This window comes from Oryctolagus cuniculus, chromosome 8, assembly GCF_964237555.1.
Source record: "Oryctolagus cuniculus chromosome 8, mOryCun1.1, whole genome shotgun sequence".
NCBI lineage: Eukaryota > Metazoa > Chordata > Mammalia > Lagomorpha > Leporidae > Oryctolagus > Oryctolagus cuniculus.
The window spans coordinates 129,877,883-129,890,844 of NC_091439.1; the positions used below are offsets into that span (position 1 = coordinate 129,877,883).

Sequence of the window (12,962 nt, forward strand, 5' to 3'; positions counted from 1 at the left end):
TCCCTCTCTTATTCCCACTCTCATATTTTACTGAGATCTCTTTTCCATTGACTTTATATACACATATGATTAACTTTATGCTAAGTAAAGAGTTCAAAAAATAGTATGAAGGAAAAAAAGTGTTCCTCAACAGTCAGGACAAGGGATATTCAAATCATTGGTTCTTGAAGTGTCAATTTCACTTCTACAATTTTTTTTTTTTTTTAGGTGCCCTATTATCACAGATCAGGGAGAACATATGGTATTTGTCCCTTCAGGACTGGCTTATTTCATGCAGCATGATGTTTTCCAGATTCCTCCATTTTGGATTTCATTTTTTTGACCACTGTGTAGTATTCCATATTGTACATATCCCATAATTTATCCAGTCTTTAGTTGACAGGCATTAAGTTGATTCTATGTTTTAGCTATTGTGAATTGAGCTACAATAAACATGGAGCAAGCAGATATCTCTTTTATTTACTGATTTCATTTCCTTTAGATAAATTCCCAGGAGTGGGAAGGCTGGGTCATACGGTAGGTCTATATTCAGGTTTCTGAGGTATCTCCATACTGTCTTCCATAGTGGCTTTGTCTCTAGGCTCTTCCTACAGCCTTATCACTGGTGATTTGAGCTGCTGCAGTCTGCTCTCACCTCAATCCCCAGTGCTGGTATGGAGGCTCTAGGCTGCTGGGGTCCCAGGTTGTGGGCACCCACTACCTCCATGTTGGTCTATTGTGTTCCTCTAATTTGTGTAGAGTTTCCCTGACATTTTCTCCCTAACTCTTCCTTTAGACTGTCTCCACTTTTTAAAACTATCTTCTCCTAGACTAGAGCAGTAAACTCCCTCCCTACTCCACCATCTTAATCCCCAATGAAAGATTTTAAAATGTCATAAAAATAATACAAAGGAGGTGATAAAGGTCAAAGAACATAAAGTAGCAGCTATATTGGAAGAAAAGGTCTAGAGATCTAATGTACAGCATGAAGATTTTAGTTAAGAATGTTATGTGCTGAGTTTTACTGAGTTTTAGTGCTCTTACCACGCATAACACATGCACACACATGCCTACTCCTCCCCCCAACACAGAGACACACAAAGGTAACTAAGTAACTGCAAGATAAAACCATGATTATAGTTATTTAAGTATGTATGTGTGCATTAAAACATCATGTTGGTCACCTTAAATATGTACAACAAAATGTAAAATAGAAGTACATACTCTAAGTTAATCATGAATGTTAAAGTCCTTAAACTCTGGAAATAAGAGTTAAGTAAACTTTAGTGAAATAAAAAGCCAGTCACTTCTATTTACTTTCATAACAGTGTTGGTGCCTAAATGCAAATAATGTCATTACCAAGGCACCTTTTACAGAGAATGTGAATTTTAAGTAACAGGAAATATAAGATTGTTATACTATAAAAACTACATTGAAAATGTGTAACTTTTGGTCTATTGGGATTATACCATAAGACTTATCCAGTTGATGCTTCATCTTATGAAAACTAATGTTGGCTACTCTCCCAGACCATAAAACTACCATATTTATTTTGACCTTTAACCCACCCCCTCACTTCTTGAAAAACTTTGACAAATTGTGTGTTGGCGTGTGAGTTTATTGCCAAGCAGTATGCTGGAGTTTGTATGGGTTAAGGACATTTCAATATTCCAATGTTAGTGTTTCCCTTAAAAAATTAGGTTAAATACTTTCAAGTAGAATAGGCTTCTAGAAGAATTGTTGGTGGACTTCTTGTTAAACAAATGGTGAAAAGTGGAGGAAGTATGGCTGTGAAACATAGCAAGTGGAATCATTGTAGGAAAAACTGAATGCCAAGCATACAAGCATTTGCAAATCAGGCAGTATTCTACTGTTTTTTAGATTTATTTACTTATTTATTTGATAGAGTTACACAGAGAGAAAAGGAGAGGCAGAGAGGTCTTCATCCGCTAGTTCGCTCCCCAGTTGGCCTCAATGGCCAGAGCTGTGCCGATCTGAAGCCAGGAGTCAGGAGCTTCTTCCGGATCACCCAAGCAGATGCAGGGGCCCAAGGACTTGTGCCATCTTCTACTGCTTTCCCAGGCTATAGCAGAGAGCTGGATAGGAAGTGCAGCAGCCGGGATTCGAACCGGCGCCCATATGGGATGCCGGCATTGCAGGCGGTGGCTTTAGCCGCTACGCCACAGCACCAGCCCAGTGTTCCACTTTTTAAAGGTTCAGGATACTGATGTCATGATTAGAGAATGTAGTTTATATGAAAGGTGAGGGCCATCAACCATTTGCATTACAGACCCAGGCCTCTTGGTTTTTTGTAATCAGCTCCCACTACAAGTTTGATACAACTGAAGGAAACAGGTAGAAAAAAAGTCAAGACTTGATATGGTGCCTTTCTGTCAAAGTTTCTTTTGTTTATTTTCATTGCATCAGAAGGGCATTATACTTGTAATATAAGCCTTATGAACACATCAGTCATCTTAACCAATGTATTAAAGTCATCGAAGTAGTTGTCTGGGTTACTAGGTTCCACTAACTCTGCTTCAGCAACAAATGCTAAATGCTTCCTGGGCTGTAAATTAAAACTATTTGTTGTTAATTAAGACCATCTGTAAGCTGAAAAGGACTTGGGGATGAAAGGAGTGGTAAGGTGAAAACTCGTGGTGTCTAGATACCGGAGTCATTGATCCCTGGAGTAAATTGTTTTGTGAATTTTTTATTTTTTATTTTTTTTGGCTAGGCAAGTGTTTCCTAGGTTTGAATTAGCACATGACTTGTTTCCTCTGTGGGTCACCCATTAACTAACAGGTGATTTAATGATGTATTTAGAAACCACCTAGAAAACAAGACCACACTCCCTGGTGTATATGTGACTTAACAGAACTTCTAGCAATAGATCTTGATTATTAAAACAAGGTTTCTAGCTGGCGCCACAGCTCACTAGGCTAATCCTCCACCTAGCAGCACCAGCACACCGGGTTCTAGTCCTCGTTGGGGTGCCAGATTCTGTCCTGGTTGCCCCTCTTCCAGGCCAGCTCTCTGCTGTGGCCAGGGAGTGCAGTGGAGGATGGCCCAAGTGCTTGGGCCCTGCACCCCATGGGAGACCAGGAGAAGCACCTGGCTCCTGCCATTGGATCAGCGCGGTGCGCCGGCCGCAGTGTGCCAGCCGAGGTGGCCATTGGATGGTGAACCAACGGCAAAAGGAAGACCTTTCTCTCTGACAGGCAGAGTGGACAGTGAGAGAGAGAAACACACACACACACACACACAAGGTTTCTATTATTTCAGAGGTGGGACAAAGAAGGTGAAAGTGAAATGATATGCCACTCCAGAAAGCACCAGATAGATGGCATTTTGGGAAACAAAGACAGCATTTAAGGTAGTAGGCAAGAAATGTTGGCAAAGTTAAAATAGTTCCACAATACAGCAAAAATGATTGGACTCCAATACACGTGACTCTAATACATACTACAGGTTTCTAGAGTACAAGCAGACACCTTAAAGATTGTATAACCCCATCTTTTAACTTTAAAGTTAAAACTGGGGGCTGGTGCTGTGGTGTAGAAAATAAAGCCTCCACTTACAGTGCCGGCATCCCCTATGGTTGCAGTTTGAGTCCCGGCTGCTCCAGCTCCCTGCTTCTGTACCTGGGAAAGCAGCGGAGGATGGCCCGAGTTCTGGGGCCCCTGTACCCACATGGGAGACCTGGAAGAGACTCCTGGCTTTGGCCTAGCCCAGCTCTGGCCATTGTGGCCATTTGGGGAGATGGAAGATTCTCTCTGTCTCCCTGCCCCCATTCCTCTCTGTATTTCTGCCTTTCAAATAAATAAATAGATCTTAAAACAATTCATAAGTAAAATACTAAAAAATACCCAAACTGAAAACAAGCAAGCAAAAACACTGAGTTCTCAAAAGTTGTTCTTTTCTTTTGTCTGTGTATTCTTCTGTTGATAAGCTGGTAGGATGGATACTAAAATAATGAACAAGTAATTCAACAAATAGATATTATGTAGTATTCTGGAAGAAAGACTCTCCATTCAAATTAACAAATTAACTTTAGGGAAACCAAATAAGTACTCTCAAGGAATTATTTATTATACCCCACCTTGTTTCACAGAGAATTACACTTTAATATGGGATAAAAAGATGTGTACGTGATTGCAGTAACTCACTGAATTTAATGGAGCTGCCAAACTGCTGGACAAACGAGTGACATGTATTACCTCATTCAAATCTTCCAGCGACCTTCTAAGGTGCTGTTATTGTTGCTGTCCTTATCTTATAGCTTAGAAAACAGGCACCGAGAGGCTCAATCACTAGCTCAAGTGGCAACAGCAGAGTGTGAGCCCAGGCCTTTCTATGTGCATGGAATCTGTTGATAACTGTGACAACACTGTGTCCCATGCTATGCAAGACAAAATACTAATACACTGTAAGAAAGATGGATTTATATGGGGCATTCAAATGGAGAAGATCACTCAGGCCAGGGTAGAGGGCAGGCTTGAAAGTATGTCTACTGGAGATGGTAGCCTAGTGATGGGCCTTTGAAGAATGGTGGATTTTAGACAGATTTTTAATTAGATGTATATTCCTGAAAGTTTAGAGAAGCCATGTTATTCTTTCAGCGATGATAGAATCGATTCAAGAAAAGTTGATTTAAAGATTGCCATCAAACCATTCCTTTATGAGTATATATTCTGTGCACTAGTATAGTGGAAATTTGCCAATCTTGGCTTGAAAATGACCCTTAGGGCACCTTTCTTGTTTGTTCATATAATTTTTATTTCTCTTTTTACTGCCCTGGTTGAAGAGTTATACCCTTGTAAATTTTGCATCTGAGAAGTTCCATCTGGGTGAACCCTAATCCAAACTACATTGAGCTCTGAAAGAGAACTTTACAGAATACCTCATGTATAAGATGTTCTATCCATCTCCCTTCATGGATAAATTGCTCTAGCTTTGTATTTCCTTACTTGTACCATTTATTTTAGCAGTCATATACCTCAGCACTTTTTGTAATGTGTACGTCACATTAGAAATGGTTTTATACAAGTATTTCTTTTCTGGTCACCTTTGAAAGACAGCTAAGTACTGCTACTAAGATGCTGACATAATATCTATCATTTTTATGAAATAGAGCATGTTGTAACTTTTGTCTCTTGTACATAAGTGATTCAGGTCACACCCAACGAGTGTAGTTGCTAGTTACAATTTTTCTTTATCAGAGTTTAAATTTACATATTTACAAACTATTTAGAATCCTTTATTTCTTTTTCAGTAATGTTTCTATACAAGTTAAAACTAAATTACTATTTTTCCCAGAAACTTTTCCTTCTAAACTATTTTTCTAGAGGAGCAAAAAGATTATTGCAGTCTCTTCTGGGTCTCCCACGTGGGTGCAGGGGCCCAAGGACTTGGGCCATCTTCCACTGCTTTCCCACACCATAGCAGAGAGCTGGATTGGAGGTGGAGCAGCCAGGACTCGAACCAGTGCCCATATGGGATGCTGGCACTACAGGCAGCGGCTTTACCCACTATGCCACACAGCGCTGGCCCCTACCCATTAAGGTTTTTTGTAATGCAGTAAGGTTTGAATGGAGTAGCTCCCAGAAATTGTGTGGGATTATGGATTGACCATTGAGAACAGGTTTGTATGGAATAGATCAATAAGAAATTGGAATATATTTGAAGCTAAGAAGTATACTATTGCAGTCAGTTAACCAAGTTGGGTACTTTGTCAAGTGCATTGCTATGTTTGGTGGAAGTATTAGCTGTGTTCAGCTAAGCATGAAATTATCAGTAGCTGGAAAAGAGTGACAGAGTTGTACCTATCAGTGGTATTAACTCAGATTCATTGTGTACTGTAACCCCTGGGGGCTTATAATTACGCACTACAGAACATCATAGCATGATTAATGGGGCCTCATTTACTATATAGTAATGTCAGATGGCTCATTTATTAGTCATGCCTCACAATATCTTTGTGAAGTGGATCAATATTATTATAATCATTACTTTTCTCCTAGTAAGATCATTAAATTGCATCTTAAGATGATAAATCATACTATGAAAGGTCACACACATAGCTTATATTATAGTTGGGTTTTTGAATCAGTTTCCCCATGCTCATTCAATGAGATTCCTCAAGCAAATGGAATTAAATATGATTTTTACAATAGGAAAAGGGAAAAAACACAATACCATTTTTCAGTGCCTCCTTCCTGACATTCATAAGGTAAGATAATTTTGTACTAGTTAAAACCAGAATGAAAATGGCAACTAAGGTACTATGGCAGGAAACCCAAGGATAATTAACTTGCAGGGACAAAGAAGAAGAAAGAGAACACAAATTCAACAACCTCAATATAAAATGGAAACTATAAGTACTTCATTTACTCATTAATTATAAGAGTGATTATATTTTCATTAGGCAGCACATTCTTCTGTCCTGCTAAGTGAGTTGGAATGCTATACAAATGAATTAGCATTAAAGCTCTATGCCTCTCAAAGAAATAAAACCGACCCCAGATCACTGAATTCATAATAAGTAGCTGAGCCTTCTTTGGAAGGAAGAGAGAAGGAGAAATCTGTAAGTACCCCCAAAATGTTGTTGCTAACATTTGGTCTACTTCCAGCATTTCAGACGTCCGCTTTCTACTCTACTCTAGATAGCAATTATCACTTTTTAATGTGGCTTTGAGATTTTAGAATAGAATCCTTGTGAAGTGCATCAAACATTCTTGAACTGTTTTCAGAACATTCTTTTCATGGAGCCATGGAGCCAGCTGCTCCTCTGCCTTCATCAGTTAGTGTTTTGTCATTGATGCTTTTGAGAATGTGGGTGCGATGAAGGAGCATCTGAGACATTGATCCACTTGCAGCTATTTTAAGATGATTTTAGCAAAACGAGACACTGATTTATAATGCACTGTTCCTTTAGTCTAGCCCAAATCATATGATTTGTCACAGAGGTTACTTATATATATTTTGCAGGGGAAAGAAAGCCTCTCTGGATGTAACTGCAGAACAATTGAATGGATTTTTTTCTTTCTTTCTTTCTTTTTTTTTTTTTTTTTTTGGCTGCAGACTTCATTTTTATTGTGGCCCGAGGCCCTGGTTAAAAGGCCTGGGAGGGAGGGAGGGAGGGAGGGAGCCGGGGCTCTGCCTCCCGGAATAGCTCAGGTCAGCGGGCCGCAGCTGCAGTAGAGCTGGGATAAGGTCCTGCTCAGAACAGGCCCCAGGTTCCTCTGCAGACGCCCGCACTTGACGGTGCTGAGCAACATCTCCTGCTCCTCGGGGCTGCCGCAGGCATCATAGGCGGCCAAGAGGCTGGACGGGGTGCTGTATCGATCCACCAGCGCCGCTGCCTTCTCCCCACTCACTCCACGCACCTGCATCAGCTGCCGCGCAAAGACCTCTCGCACGGACTGGGCCTTGTTCTTGATGGCTCCCGCGTTGAAGTCACTGAAGGTGAGGAGTGAGCACAGGGGGTTCGGGCTGGGCCTGGTCTCAGATCCCGGGTCCCCAGGGGGCTCCCAGGGGCGGCTGCGTAGGGTGTGGCCCTGATAGAGACTCTGCAGGCCCCGAGTCATGAGGGGCCCGGTAGGCCACCGACTCCTTGATATCCGCCGTGTGCTTCACGAAGAAGCCGTCGATGACCTGGGTGTTGGTGACGGCCTGCAGCAGCGTGCTCTCTGGGAGGCTGAGGTTCTGGGCCGGGCCGTGCTCCTCCACCAGGTACACTCGGCGCCCCAGGCCGCAGCGCTTTAGCCGGAACTTCTGCTCCCGGAAGCGGCCGTCCACGATGCTGCTGCACAGGTCGTCCAGCCGCTTGCGCTCCACGATGTGGTCCAGCACCAGCTCCCCTGGCCTTGCTGGGTCCCTGGGCTGGGTCTCCTGGGCCACCCACACAAAGTCCCCGACGTGCAGCTTGCGCACCGTGTGGCTCACACGCAGCCGCTGGAGTTCTCGGAGTAGCTCGGGCCTGTGCCCCGCCCTCCTGGTCTCACCAACGTCCACACACAACAGCACCCTGTACTCCCCGGGCCCCAGCTCCAGCGCTGCCTGCTGGACACTCCCCGCGCTGGCGCCAAGCTCAGCCGGGGCCGCCCCTGGCACTGCCGACTCCTCCCCGGGAGGCTGCTCGGGCCCCACGCCCGCGTCCACCGAGCGCGGTCCTGATTCAGCCAGCTTCTGGGCCAGCTCCAGGCCCTCCGCGGTGAGCGAGTACCTGGCTGGCTGGTGCGCCCTGAGCACCAGGTTCTTGTGGAGCAGGGAGCGGAGCGCTGGCCAGGACCGCGAGCTCCCGGGAGTGACCCTGGCGGCCATCTGAGCGCACCGCTGCAGCAGCTCCTCCTTGGTCAGGAAGCCTCGCCCTCGGGGTTCAGGTGCTCCTGGTACAGCAGCAGCAGCACCGCCCGGGCCCCTGAGTGCCGAGCCGGCCAGTAGCCACCGGAGCCGCCGGCCTGGGGCTGCGCGGAGGCTGCCACGGGAGGGGCCTGGGCCTGGGCGGGCGGCCCTTCGCCGGGGGCACTCCTCGCTCCGGACGGTGAGCCCTGGTCATCGCCATCGCCATCGCCGCCGCCGCCGGACGCTCGGTGCTGGCGCAGCCGCTCCTCCAGCATCCTGCAGAGCCCGTCTCCGAAGTGCTGCAGGATCTTAGCTTCCTTCCCGCTGCGCAGGGGCAGTGGGTACCGCCGGAGGGAGCGCAGGGCCTTCTGAAACACGAAGCGCGTGCGGCGCCCCCTGCTGGCCGCCTCGTCGCGCCACTCGGTGAGCCAGCGCACGAAGAGCGGGTTCGGGCACTCGGGCAGCGGGCGCTTCCGGCCCAGGCGGACCGGCGCCGCCATGAGCCCCGGCGCCCGCGGGGCCGGGCCGCCGCCAGGTCTGTGGCTGGATTCGAACACCTGGCCGGGGTAGGGACTGAGGGCGGGAACCTCTGCAGTCACGTGGCCCAGCCCGACAGGCGCCTCCCGCCGCCCTCCCCGCCCCCGCGCGGCCCTCAGTGGCCAGAGCCCAGCGCAGCCGCGGCCACCTCTCGCCTCGGTGTCCCCGCCCGGCCGCGGTCGGCTTTTCTGGCGCCGGATTTTTTTCTTTTTTGTAGTAAAAGAGAATGCAGCCTTACATCAGGACATTATTATGGGGCTAAGACTCTTGGTATCTTTCTTGGGAGTTACACAAGTGCATTACAAGGCTGAAACATTATTAGGATAATTCAGTCTGAAAATCTATCTGTTGAAGACAAAGGCTTGTTTTTTTTTACTCTATACGTTCAAAAGGCAAATCAATATTTCAGCCAGAATTTACAGAAATGTTCCTTAGCATCAACATTTTCGGATTCAGTATCTAAAGTCATCCTGTAACTTTTATTGAATGATACTGTAATATTTAACTGCATCACTTATTTTTTCATCATGGCATGTTATAAAATCAGTTCATATAATGAATTTGGATTATATTGTGACAAAGACTTGGAGGGAAAAACTGTCAGCATAGATTATGATATGTCCTCACGTTTATGGTGTGGCTTTATTGATAAAGTATCGATGTTTTGTGCTTCTGATTTGAAGGTACATTTTTCTCTTATTAACTTACTCTGTAAATTGTATACAGAACTGGATGATTTGTGAAATTAACAGCAATCATAATCATAATCAGATTTTTTGGTGACATCTAGGCTAACCCAAGAAACTGAGATAATAACTTCAAAATTCTTTGACATTGCCCAGTGCCAAAGAATTATCGTGTGTTGAATATTATACATACTGTATATAGCTAAGTTCTACCTCAGATGCTGTTTATACTTTAACCGGTTTAGTTTCATAACACAAGCATTTTATGTAAGAATTTTATTTTCCTATTCTGCACATTAGGAAACAAGGTTAGAAAGTTTCTAATTTCCTAAGATCACACCTTTAGTAACTGGGAAGGCTTGGGTTTAAATCAGGTCTGTCTGATGTCCAAGGCCATGCTTTTCTGTTGTTCTGGGTTGCATCTTAACATTAAAGAAACATCTCTTTGAATACATAACATGAATAACTGCATTTATAAAATTCTATTTAGTGGCCGGCGCCGCGGCTCACTAGGCTAATCCTTCACCTTGTGGCGCCGGCACACCGGGTTCTAGTCCTGGTCGGGGCTCCGGATTCTGTCCCGGTTGCCCCTCTTCCAGGCCAGCTCTCTGCTGTGGCCAGGGAGTGCAGTGGAGGATGGCCCAAGTGCTTGGGCCCTGCACCCCATGGGAGACCAGGATAAGTACCTGGCTCCTGCCATCGGATCAGCGCGGTGCACTGGCCACAGCGTGCCAGCTGCGGCAGCCATTGGAGGGTGAACCAACGGCAAAAGGAAGACCTTTCTCTCTGTCCACTCTGCCTGTCAAAAAAAAAATTATATTTAGTGTGGATGATCAGGAAGGAATTCATAGTAGTCAAAAAATGATAAAGTAAGCATAGCTACAGTGTTCATCTTTTATCACATCCCTTACCTCATGTCATGTAAAAAGAACCCTGCCTTCCTGCAGTTGTCTTTCCTGGATTTCTCTCTGATATTTTGCCCTCTTTGATATATAATATCATACACTACCTACAAGAATGTGGTGTAGTTTGAGGTTAGTGTAAGCTGAGCTGAGGAGTCATGAAAATCATACATGTAAAATGGGGAATGTGAACTAAATAATAACTACATCTTAGAACTTCTACAATATAGAATTCTAAAATATATAGATTAGTTTGTCACAAAAAATGAGGCTCAAGTAGGGGTATTCAGCTCTAGGATACTAGAATGTATTCAGTGTGGAATAACAGTAGTTATGTGTCACAATTATATTGAGTAACTTTGGCCATGAATACTTTTACTTCAGTTTTTAGCAACAGTTTTGGATTTCTGTTTTGGGTAATAATATTTCTATACTACCTAACTCCATTTCTCCTCTGTGTCAGTGATTTAAGGAATCTATTTGAATGTTCTTTTTCCATTAATTTTTTTTAATAACTGCTTTTGAAGTAGGACCTTTGGATTGATATCCTGACCTTGGCATAAATTATCTGCTTTTTAACAATTTAAATAGGCTTCATATGACTCTTAACATATCTTTGATAAATTTTATATCATCTTCTGACACGCAAAGATACCCTAACTAAGGCAACACTAGGAGTATGACATGTCATGAGGTAGAAGAGAGAAAAATAACTGAAAATGTTATACACTATACTATTAATGGGACAGTCATATATTGTATTACATCATTGAAAAAGGACCTTAGAAAACACAGCCCTGTGTGTATGAAATCAGATAGGGATTTCACCTTGATGGTATGGCTTTAATGATCTTGATGCTGAAAGGACAGTTGATCTCTATGATTCAGTGATTCTGTATTTGCAACTTATCTACTGGCAACCTTTCATTCTAACCCTCAAGTGAGTATCATGGCATGGTCACAGTCATGTGTAGAGTGACAAAATTTGTGTTGGCCAATACTCCAATAAGTGATGCTCTGCCTTCTTGGTTCAACTCTATTAATGTAAACAAGTGTCTCTTTCCCAGTCTGTTCAGTGCCATTGCTCTTTAAAATGACCCCCAAACATAGTGCTGAAGTGCCGTCAACCCCTCCTTAGTGTGAGAAGGCAGAGATGTACCTTACCAGAGAAGTTACATGTGATAGATAAGCTTTGCATAGGCCTGAGTTAACTGCTGCTGGTGAGCTCAGTGTTCTTGAATCAGCAAAATATACTACTTAAGGTGTCTAAACAGAACTTGCATAATGCAAGGTTATCTATTAAATGATTGGTGAAAATACCACCCAAAGGCTTACAGGAATTTAACCCTGTATTTCATCTCAGAACAATAGTTCAGAACTTGCAAATTCATGTTTGTACCATCTTTTTATAAACCACACTTGTGCAGATAACAAGGCAAAATTGTGGTTAAAGTCACAACAAAATGCCTCAATCGGGAAGGCCTTTCAAATTTAGCTTTTTAGGAATCCAGTTTTCCTTAGGGAAGGCTAGGGAAACCTCTCCCAACCTTCAAGGTATTCTATATTTTTTCCAGATGTCTCTACTGGAATTTTTCCTGAGGTATTAAAATGTCTGTTGTGTGTTTTCATTCATTCTCACTTCCCAATTTAATACTACCTTAGACCTATACTGTAAATTAATTTTACAACAATGATCATTGTAGTCAGTCTTGCACTTGGGCTTTTAAGGAGACAGTTTGTTTAAAGAATGATGCATGTTACCCCAAGGCTGTTCATAAATCAGCAAAGATGAAACACATCTGCCTCACTTGACCACTGCACTGCCAGGGAACCCATGGTCATGCCAGAAACTTAGTGCACCCTGCCTGTCAAGGGAGGGTGGTCCTTGTATATTTTGCTTCTGGATCTGGAGAGTGCTATAGCATAGTTTCAGTTGCAGAACAAGCCATCATAAAATTCACTTTTGCCTGCTCTAATAGCTAAGAAAGAAGGGAAACACTGAGACTTTTCCTTGAGATTAATAGATTACCCTTGGTTAATATTGAACATAGTATAGCTGAAAATGTTATATATGAATTAAATGATTCTTCTCAAAATTTCTTCTATTTAGTAAGGACAAGTCAATATTAAATATTTACTGAGAACTACTCGATATAGATTATTTTCAGCAGCTGTTGTCAGATAGCTGTTGAAGTGACTATGTAATTGTAGACTAACCTTCGTGAGAGCTGACTGCCATGATTCTCAAAGTGTGGGTCCAAGGCCACCTGCATCATGATCAGCTGGAGAATCATGAATAGTTCAGACTTCCCAGAGGCTCGCTGCAGGCTGATTAGATCAGATTTTCTGGAAGCGTGGGTCAAATATCTGTATTTTAAAAAATACTCCAGTTACACGACACTCTGACTCATTTTTCTACTGAATTGGTGGAAGCATGAATTTCTAACATATTTTATAACTTTATTTTCATTTTTTGGCTGAGATTTAGTTCTTTTAGTCTCTAAGAAGTACAGA

At 43.4% G+C, this 12,962-nt stretch overlaps 3 protein-coding genes across 13 annotated transcripts in view; 2 read left to right on the forward strand and 1 right to left on the reverse strand.

Moving 5' to 3' along the window:
• The window catches only part of LOC138843592 (rho GTPase-activating protein 20-like), a 1,064,354-nt gene that overhangs the window by 345,617 nt on the left and 705,775 nt on the right, over positions 1 to 12,962 (forward strand). The gene's annotated exons all lie outside the window — the stretch shown is intronic.
• Positions 1 to 12,962, forward strand: part of LOC103346233 (protein transport protein Sec24B) — a 230,300-nt gene that overhangs the window by 158,370 nt on the left and 58,968 nt on the right.
• LOC127485705 (crossover junction endonuclease MUS81-like) lies at positions 5,914 to 9,041 on the reverse strand. Its single transcript, XM_070047266.1, is given in 3 exon segments — positions 5,914 to 7,569; positions 7,571 to 8,343; positions 8,346 to 9,041. Coding segments are annotated over 3 exon segments (1,668 nt in total). The 5' UTR covers positions 8,824 to 9,041; the 3' UTR covers positions 5,914 to 7,152.